This window comes from Glycine soja, chromosome 6, assembly GCF_004193775.1.
Source record: "Glycine soja cultivar W05 chromosome 6, ASM419377v2, whole genome shotgun sequence".
Lineage (NCBI taxonomy): Eukaryota > Viridiplantae > Streptophyta > Magnoliopsida > Fabales > Fabaceae > Glycine > Glycine soja.
Window position 1 is genome coordinate 8,151,138 of NC_041007.1, and position 9,933 is coordinate 8,161,070.

The 9,933-nt window shown below is 34.4% G+C and overlaps 2 protein-coding genes across 6 annotated transcripts; one reads left to right on the forward strand and one right to left on the reverse strand.

Annotated features, from left to right (window-relative positions):
- Nucleotides 1-309: 309 nt before the first annotated feature.
- Nucleotides 310-2,401, forward strand: LOC114415310 (7-deoxyloganetin glucosyltransferase-like). 4 transcript variants are annotated; one of them, XM_028379929.1, is made up of 2 exons: nucleotides 310-945; nucleotides 1,222-2,401. In XM_028379929.1, the coding sequence occupies exons 1-2, from the start codon at nucleotides 399-401 to the stop codon at nucleotides 2,166-2,168; spliced, it is 1,494 nt and encodes a 497-aa protein (XP_028235730.1). In that variant the 5' UTR covers nucleotides 310-398; the 3' UTR covers nucleotides 2,169-2,401. The 4 variants fall into 4 exon arrangements, with proteins under 4 accessions (XP_028235730.1, XP_028235731.1, XP_028235732.1 ...); XM_028379930.1 differs by having other exon boundaries at nucleotides 311-945; nucleotides 1,225-2,401; XM_028379931.1 differs by having other exon boundaries at nucleotides 813-945; nucleotides 1,172-2,401.
- A 2,100-nt stretch (nucleotides 2,402-4,501) lies between these two features.
- On the reverse strand, nucleotides 4,502-9,286 carry LOC114415311 (RNA-binding protein 38-like). Of its 2 annotated transcripts, none has more exons than XM_028379934.1 (6): nucleotides 8,568-9,281; nucleotides 8,343-8,466; nucleotides 8,054-8,159; nucleotides 6,461-6,497; nucleotides 6,064-6,322; nucleotides 4,502-4,802 (listed from the first exon to the last, which is right to left on the reverse strand). In XM_028379934.1, the coding sequence occupies exons 1-6, from the start codon at nucleotides 8,814-8,816 to the stop codon at nucleotides 4,714-4,716; spliced, it is 864 nt and encodes a 287-aa protein (XP_028235735.1). In that variant the 5' UTR covers nucleotides 8,817-9,281; the 3' UTR covers nucleotides 4,502-4,713. The 2 variants fall into 2 exon arrangements, with proteins under 2 accessions (XP_028235735.1, XP_028235736.1); XM_028379935.1 differs by lacking the exon at nucleotides 4,502-4,802 and adding an exon at nucleotides 5,394-5,740 and having other exon boundaries at nucleotides 8,568-9,286.
- Nucleotides 9,287-9,933: the final 647 nt, after the last annotated feature.

Consider the following 9,933-nt stretch of genomic DNA (forward strand, 5'->3'; position numbering starts at 1 on the left):
GGGGTGTTAATAGTAGAAGCTGTAAAAGAGGTGGGGCCGGGCCCTGCCCAGCAGCACACGTCACTGTTTGCAAGATTTGCATATTGCATGCAATGAATTGCAGCTCTTACTTTGCTAAAATAATTTAGTTTGTATGACTTAGACCGCTTTTATTCAACTTCTTCTCAGCAAAATATTTTTATTATAAAAGGAAACTTTCCTACGGCATATAATAGAGTAATCAAGTTCAGTTTTCCTCCAATTTCAATTTTTTAATTCAATGTTTTGAATAATGTGGGATATTAATTGGTAAGCAGCATCCACGAGGCCAGCTCTCCATACGTGAGAGAACAGAAAGCACACGCAATTCACAATCACTTTCTCGTGCACAGTTATTATAAATTTGAGCCAAGAGAAGCATGCATGCATATCAATATCCACAAAAGAAAATGAATTCTTTGGATATTACTACAGTTGAGAAGCCTCATGCAGTTTGTATTCCTTACCCAGCTCAAGGCCACATAACTCCAATGCTCAAACTAGCAAAGGTTCTCCATTTCAAGGGTTTTCACATCACTTTCGTCAACACAGAGTTTAACCACAAACGTCTTCTCAAATCCCGGGGTGCAGATTCCCTCAACGGTTTCCCTTCCTTTCGCTTCGAAACCATCCCTGACGGTCTACCAGAGTCTGATGTAGACGCCACACAGGATACACCTACCCTGTGTGAGTCCCTTAGAAAAACTTGCTTGGTTCCATTTAGGAACCTCCTTGCCAAACTCAACCACTCCAGACATGTCCCTCCTGTTAGTTGCATAGTTTCTGACGGTGTCATGAGCTTCACCTTAATTGCTTCAGAAGAACTAGGCATTCCTGAGGTCTTCTTTTGGACCATAAGCGCTTGTGGGCTCTTGTGTTACCTTCACAATGGTCAACTCGTCAAAAAGGGCCTCGTACCCCTCAAAGGTACTACTATACTATATTTTAATTTATGTTCTTTCAGTATTTTGATATGAATTTAGTGTATGTATGGATGAGGATTAACATAATTGATTCTTAAAATTAATTTTGGAGTAAAGTATTTTATTTTTGGATTTTTTTAAACTGAAAATTGATTTTCTATTCAGAATCAATTTCTTAATATGAAATTAAACATGTGAATATTTATATAATATTAACAACGTGATTTTAGATATAACATGAATTCAAACGTGCACTCAATTTATTACGTGCCTAAGCTAGCAGACTCGAGTTATATGACAAATGGATATTTGGAGACTGCCATCGATTGGTTACCTGGCATCAAAGAAATTTTGTTGAGAGATTTCCCAAGCTTCTTCAGAACCATAGACCCACATGATATTATGCTGCAAGTTTTGCAGGAAGAGTGTGGGAGAGCTAAGCATGCTTCTGCAATCATTTTGAACACATTTGAGGCTTTAGAGCATGATGTTTTGGAGGCACTATCGTCCATGTTGCCTCCTGTGTACCCCATTGGTCCCTTAACTTTACTCTTGAATCATGTCACGGATGAGGACTTGAAAACAATTGGGTCGAACCTTTGGAAGGAAGATAGAGAGTGTCTAAAATGGCTTGACACCAATGAACCCAAGTCAGTAATTTATGTGAACTTTGGGAGCATCACAGTCATGACTAATCATCAATTGATTGAGTTTGCTTGGGGACTTGCTAACAGTGGCAAAACCTTTCTGTGGGTCATTAGGCCTGATCTTGTGGACGAAAACACGATTCTTCCTTACGAGTTTGTGTTGGAGACTAAAGATAGAGGTCAATTGTCAGGTTGGTGTCCCCAAGAGGAAGTGCTAGCACACCCTGCAATTGGAGGGTTCTTGACACACAGTGGTTGGAATTCAACAATTGAGAGTTTGTGCAATGGAGTGCCAATGATATGTTGGCCTTTCTTTGCGGAGCAACCGACTAATTGTCGATTCTGTTGCAAGGAATGGGGTGTTGGGATGCAGATAGAAGGTGATGTTACGAGGGATAGAGTTGAGAGGCTTGTGAGGGAGTTGATGGAGGGGCAGAAGGGGAAAGAGTTGACCATGAAAGCCTTGGAATGGAAGAAACTGGCAGAAGATGCCACCATTCTCAAAGAGGGCTCTTCATTTCTTAATTATGATAATATGGTTCGTCAAGTTCTTTTGAGTGACAACTTGAAATCAACTTAAACAAGTTCAGTATGGACTTTGGATTTCATGTGTAGTGTCATATCTCTCAGCTCCTTTGAAAGATGCAAAGCGAGCTAATACAAGTCTAGTCTAATATTTGTGACCACATATATGAGTAGTCTGTGTGTCTGTCTTGTTTGTGATTATCAAGTTTACATGTCAATACTATTTCATAAACATATCATCTGATTGTTTTCCACTCTAGATAATATATAAAATCTTGTTGACGATTTTCCTGGTGATCTCATACATAGACAAAAACATATTAAATAAATAGAAAATGGCACTCATAATTTATATTTTATTCCCACTTGTTTAGTAAAACATTACAAGAAATTATATTTTAACTAATGAAACCGGCTTGAGCATCAGTTGGACGGAATCTTGGCATGGCTAAACCTTGTACGTCTTTAACTAATGAACTCGTCAATTTTTCAATAGTGGACAGTTTGGATTATGTGTAATTTCAATTGTGTGAACTTTGACTTTGTCTTCCAGTTTCGCTCCAAAATAAAACTTTATAATCGATCAATTTTGATTTTGAAATGTGGCTCACCTCCCCACATTGGTGCCTATATCTGCACCAAGTTGGCCACAATTTTATTAATAAAACTGCAACATTTTCATGGCTCACAGAATGTTAAAAATTATGAAGTTTGATACAGAATTACAGTTTTTCATTTTAATGCCATGCCAATGTCTGACTCCAAGATACTTAAGAGAATGACGGCAATTCAAGACGTGTGGCGCAACACCACAATAATTGAATTTAAAAAGGTAGATATATACACTTGCTAGGTTTACGTTTGGTGAAATATGAGGAAAAGAGAGGAGTAAAAAAGATGTGATAGATGATATATTATCCATAGAAAAAACAGAGAATAAAATAAAATATATAGATACATGAAAATGGTCATTGGTAAATATTAGATCTTGAGATATAAGAAAAGGGAGGAATGAAAGAATAGGAAGTGAAAAGTGACAGGAGCTTGCAGTGGAATGAAAAGAACTTTCATGGATTGGTTCAGTATCATCTGCAGTATATTCTCTTCATCTGCTTTAGGCTTCCATCAGATGCATATACTTTACGATTTGACACGTTATAAGATAATATAAATTCTATTAGAATAAACCCCTATTAGTTAGGAAGTCATCTGTTGACACTTTCATTGAAGAAGTAAACTTGTCACTCTTTGAATGAATTGATCGAATAGATATGTTTGAGATAATATTTAAATGGAAAAATAAATAGCAAAACCATCACAATGTGGTCTACAAGTTAGAAAGTAAGCAAACAAGTTTGAACAATTTTTCGTGAAACTATAATTCACATTTAATTATTACATTGACATTTCCTTTAATTATATATACTGTAAAAAAAATTAGTCGAGAAATCAACATCCCAAGGAACAAATAAAATGCGTGTTTGGTTTCTCATCCAATATCACCTAACATGCATCTTTTGAACATGGAAATTCATATGAACGTGACGTTATCAAAGAGGAACTAAACACACTAAAAGTGGAAGTGTGAGTGTATCTATATCTGCACGAAATACGTCATAAAATAGAAAAAGGAATATTGAAAGTACTTCATTCATTAGTTTTTGTTGTTTTTTTTTTTACAAAAACTCCATTCATTAGTTAAAAACATCTCAACAAGAAAAATATTACATCTCTATTAAATAATAATGTTTTTCCATATTAACTATTAAAACTCCTTTTGTTGGCGAGATTTTTCAAACCAATTAAAGATGAGATAGACTCAATGTTTCACACCAATGTTAGGATGACAAAAAAATAATTAATAATTTGATTTCCTAACATGTAACTCTAATGCTGACCATTGTATGATGGGTTAAGAAAAAGAAACATGTCTATTTATCACTTGTATATTAACTTTGCGATTTATAAATATGACCATATCATAAATAAAATTTGATTCAACTGTAATATGAAATATAGTTATTTTTAGTATTTGTGATTAATATAAAACGAGTCACTGAATAAATAGTCAAGAAAGAATAAGAGTATGACTCTATTTTTCTCTTCTTTTTCCAGTGTTCCTCCCCTACGTGGTGAGTTAAGGATTCTCGTCCGTTTCATTTTATACTCTAGAACAGACCTAGTATGAACATAGTTTGATTTTATATGCGCGTGTTAGGCAAGAGTGTTGTACCGTGATAATAAGTTAATCTTAATAATGGATTTATAGATGGCAGAGATTCATTCATTTCACTTGTCGCACTTGTACTAATTAAATACGTCCTACATGTGTGAGTGGGTATAATCTCATATATAAAGTGAAAATCCCTAAAGAAAACGAGAAGAGAATGAAGATAATGTGAATGGAGAAGTTGATTAATTAGTCCATCTTTGAAAATGCCATAGCTGTGGAGAACATCGGTAATCAGCTAACTGAACCATTATTTCCTTAAGCAAAAAGCTTGTGGAATAAAAAAATTATGATATAATGTGGAAAAAAGATGAAGAATTAATGTGACTTGAAGATTAAACAGTTGAAACTTAGCAGGTATATATATTTATTAGTTCTTCCCTTGGCTATTTGATCTTTCTGAAGTTATAGCTACCCTGGCTGTTGTTTCAGAGGAGGTACGCGGCTGACTCTGTGAATCTGATCAACACCAACCATATAATAAATAATATTTAAAATTATGCTAAAACTTAGAGATCATAAGGACAACATATATAAATGATGATTAGCAATGTCAGTTTAGCAACTACGTAGTACTTTATTATTATTATTTATTACTATATATTTTGGGTACAGAAGCAAAAACATCAAGCAAAAAAAGACCACGAATAGTCTCTAACGAAGCCACTCATCGCATGCATATGATATTCCACTAAGCGAATAATTGACTGATATGTTCTAAACATGAATATGTTCAACACACATTTAATTTGACAGGATGTTCCACACATATATAGCTACTAATGAACTTAAAGTATTTTGTTAACTTGTTTTATTTAAAATTAATAGTAAATGCAACTTTACTTCATTTTACATATTTTCTCGTGTATGTCAGACAAGTTTCAATCATCACTCGCATACCATCAGAATGATCCAAATCTGTAAAACGAAATGCATAGCCCATCTCATTTTTATGTTTCAATAGTATGATTTTTTTTTTCACATTCTATCAAGTACTGAAGTTAGAAGTTGATCCAGCATAAGTCACAAAAGGGATAGAAAAAAAAAACGTTCTGTTAGCTTTGAACTGTAATGGCCGTATTTATTTAAAATAAAAAAATTACAGCACTGGTATATACAGTACAATATATATATAGTATCTAACATGCAATGTTGGCCAGCCCATGCATGAATGACAGAACATTTGACTGCTTTAAAGAATTAACCACCACAATTATTTATTTTTCCTACTGAAAAAAACCACATGTATCCACTATCGGACTATCCACTGTTACTTTACACGATGACCCTCTCTCCCTCTGTCATGACTTCCCACGTTGACCCATTATACATCATACGATTCATGGCACAACCGAGACAGCTCATTCACATGGCTCTGTGGTTGCCCATGTGGACCCCTATAATGGCCATACATATATATTGCAGCCAAATCATAATATATATTGTGTCAGTCATAATTCATAAATCTCTATGTGTGTGCATCTCTGTCTCTCATCTCACTCGCGCAACATCTGTGTTTTTTTTTATATCGGTAGTATTAATTATAGTGTTAATTATTAGTTTTTTTTTGGTTAATAAGAGAATTGAATGATGATTTTTTTTATAACTAGCTAACTAATCTTGGGCGCGTCTGAAATATATGTAGTCGGAAGAAATAAGAATAATTAAATGATCAAAAGTAGTAATTAAATTAAAGAGAACATAAGAGAATTAAAGGTACCTTTAGGGGAAGGAAAGGTTTGCCTCATTGGTGATTGTTGGGGAGGACGATATCCAGAGAATGAGACTTCTATTGGTATAGGGTAGTATAGATAGGACGGTCCAGGTGATAGACGATTTGCTTGGGGAGAAGAAAATGTGTTTCTTGGTGCTTGCACAGAATAACCATAGTAATATGGGGTGCCCATGGTAGAAGATGATGCTTCATAAAGTTGTTGATAGTATTGTGGTTGCTGAATCTGTGGGTTGTACATCGTGGCCTGTATTAATTCAATCATTAAGTTAGCATTATGCAAGTGTTCTCCACTATTACTATAGCTAAATTGAGATATGATCATTAGTGTGATATAATCTACATGTTGCCGACTAGTGATCATCAAATTGATAAACAGACTTACTTGGTGGTACCCATAATCAGGAGTGTAGGTTGTATAGCTGCGATAGAGTAAAGTTGAAAGGAATTTAATTAGTAGAAAAATATATGAAAGGAAATATGTAAATTGCATTAGTGGATTTCTTTCTTTGAGAACAAGTAATGGCTCAAAATGGCATGAACTTGTGAACTTAATGTGTAATCTTTTTCAGGTAACTTCAGTGTATAAAGTGAGGAAGAAAGAGATATAGATTAATGCTTGTGTGCCCAACATGGAGGTCTAATACGTGCTGTCCCTAAGTTTGAATTTACTATGACTTCAGTGATTGTTTTCTTTTAATAATAATAAAAAAAAAAGATTGTGCAAACTATGAAAAACTTGTTGCCCAATAAACAGAAAAGGAAGAATTCATAAAGAATAAAATAGAAGGATTAGCTTGGATGTTAGGTTCTCAGATGATAATATCATGTTACAAGAGGGAAACACATAAAAACAATTATATAAAGACCAATTATTATTCACGGACGTTTCATTAATTTTATTTTTGTATCTTTCTGTTAATGTGACTTCGTTATATTACTAACATGATAAGATAAAAAATAAGAAAGAATGCCATAGCTGGTATACTAAATTAATGTATTTGCATATATGCGGGCACACCTACATAAACGGTGATGACTGTGTAAACTCACAAACTGAGGTTAAACTGGCGAGTTACTCGCTTTTTAAGTAATCAAACTTTAATCAGTGTTACTTTAATCACCACATTTCATGATAATATCTTTTGCTTTAGTGCAAAGAATGCAACTAATGTTAACATTAACATTTTCTAGTCAAACGTACCAACTTGAAAAGTCTGCATCTCTACACTTTTTCATACAATTTTCCACGCCTAGTCTTGTACTTGAAGTTAAATTTTAAATATATAGTACTTTAGAGCCCTGGCATGAAGAGTACATGCTGGTGTGAAAATGACTCAGTGGTTCAGAACATGCAAAAGTACCGAGTGCTGTGGGATTTTATCTTTTACAAGATCACATTTCAAATTAATTGATGCAGGACCACTGAGACAAATATACACGTATATGCACTATCAGGGACCACACATATCCACTCATCTGTTGCTGTTATCACTAGCATTTTTACTATTACCATAGTTGTATAATTATCTATATCATTGATACTATAAATATAATAAATTTAAAAATACTAAAAACGGAGAAATATATATAGATTTATAGAAAGACTCAAGCGAAAAATGTTAAAAGCAATTGATTAAGGAGCTAAAAAAATGCAATTGATTTAGCATTACAAGAGTGAGTTGAGATTATGGAAAATAGAAAGAGCAATAATGCACGTTATGTGGATGTGGATGGCAGAGCAACCTTTTTCCAAATGTACTTTTATTACGATATGATTCTTAGGCTGACACTGATGCCTACTATAACTGGTGAGTAGCAGTGAGAAACATCATATGCAGACACCAGACAGTAAGATGTAGCGCGTCCACATGCACTTCCCCATTAACATCATGGACCAGTTTCTTTGACTAGGAGTGATACCAAATTATGATTTTATTAATGGCTCCAGTAAATGAACAAAGCTAACTCAACTCACCCATATGGTGGATACAGAACAGGTGGTGGCGGCGGTAGTGACGGCGCCGGTCCCGCTCCTGGAACACCCTGTGCTGTTCCTACTCCACCTTGAACTGTATTCCTCCCTGTGTTACCAAAAATAACCGTGTAATATCAAATTACACACACATATTATATATATATATATATATTGATAAAGAGTATTTATAAATAAAAAAGAAAGTTAAGGAATATGAGTTATTATAAACTTTGTGATTCTATCTATTCCTATGAGAAAAAAAACTATATAGTAAAGGATGAAAATTAACCACTAGGTGGTGATGGTCTAGTCCTTCCAAGAGAAGCAATATTACAATTAGCTCTTCTTCCATCTATTATTGGATTTGGATCAGCACATGCCCTTCTAGCTGATTCTTGTCCACAGAATGTTACCTGCATATATAGTGTTACTCATACTCTACAACAAGGATGAAATAAATAAATAAATAAATATTAAGTTGGCGTATTGAAGGTAAGTAGTAATGTGAACATACGAATCCATAGCCTTTGGATTTTCCGGTGTTCTTGTCAGTGATGATGACAGCTTCAAGAATGTCTCCGAACTGCTCGAAATATTTGCGCATTTCTTCGGTAGGAGTCTCCCAGGCTAGTCCTCCAACGAACAACTTAGTGAACGTTGTGTCTCCGAAGGGTGACCGATAATGCGGGTGGTGATGAGCCATTGCATCCAAAGAAGAAATGGGTGTCCTAGTTGGTGCATGAAGACTCGCTGTCTCATTCATTTAAGCTCTTTCTTCTTCTTTTTTCCTAGGCCAAAATTCCATAAAATGTCTCTGCTTTGTACTATATATGTGTGATTGGCAGCAGAGGAATCATTGCATTTGAAGAGGGTGAAAGAAGGAGGTAAGGTGGGTATGGTTTATGATGGTGTATTATGGTTATTATTTGATGGCTGTTTGGAACAGAGGTGTTGGTTGATTATGATTGCAACAAAAATATATAAGGAAAGGAAACAAATTTATTATTTTTATTAAAAGATGTGAGTGAGAGAGAGGGAGAGAGAGAGAGAGAGATTGACAGCTGCAAACTCTAATTTGCTGGCCAAAAAAAGAGAAGGAAGAAAGACAAGGGATTTGTGAAGTGTCAAGTGTGTGTGTGTGGCCTCCCTGTCTCTTCTTCTCTGCATTAATATACTCTTACCATCTTATCACTTTTCCGTTTTCGCTAGCTTAACTACTCTTAATATGCTTGTCCTTCTGTTCTTCTCCATTGGTATATTTTTGGCTTCGCTTTTTCTGTAACACAACCACATATACCCAACTTCCTTTGTTTTTTTTTTCTTTCTCTTTATTATTTTTGACAAGGATTCCTTCTGAAGCATCGTCATTTAATTTACCCTTTAGCCAAATATATATATAAATAAAAAAAAGGAGATATGGACCCTCTGATCATAATTCGATTGGTCATTTTACATTTTAAAGATAGATATTGTGCAAATAATGGATGGGGAAGAATAAAGGTGTCTGTTTTGCTGATAAGATTATTTCGAATGTTAAAAACAAAAAATTAGAAACGTGTGAAATCTTATAAGTAATTGTTTTTATTTTTTATTTTTTATTTTTTTATGCATGCATCTCAAAAAATTCTTCCTAAGCTATTTCAGCCTCGACAGAACCTTTTCCTTCACCAAATGAAATGAATTTTTTTCCAAATTTTTATTCCATCCACATCTTTCCGTGTGTGGTTTGTTACTGCAGGAGCCAAAAGTAAAAATTGTTCTAATTTTAAATTTAACCTCTACAACTTCTTCGTCCTTACCAGTTGTTTTGTCGATTGTATTTGACTGTGGTAATTAATAAGCATGTACTACCGTTACACAACCTTTTCCTCTTATGTTGG

Bases quoted from the DNA above. Each gene is read 5' to 3' on its own strand.
- LOC114415310 (XM_028379929.1), top strand. From the start codon at position 399: ATGCATGCATATCAATATCCACAAAAGAAAATGAATTCTTTGGATATT. The intron at 946-1,221 runs GTACTACTATAC...TGCCTAAGCTAG, and splicing joins GGGCCTCGTACCCCTCAAAG to CAGACTCGAGTTATATGACA.
- LOC114415311 (XM_028379934.1), bottom strand. From the start codon at position 8,816: ATGAATGAGACAGCGAGTCTTCATGCACCAACTAGGACACCCATTTCT. The intron at 8,467-8,567 runs GTATGTTCACAT...CTATATATGCAG, and splicing joins AATCCAAAGGCTATGGATTC to GTAACATTCTGTGGACAAGA. The intron at 8,160-8,342 runs GTTAATTTTCAT...TTGGTAACACAG, and splicing joins TAGACCATCACCACCTAGTG to GGAGGAATACAGTTCAAGGT.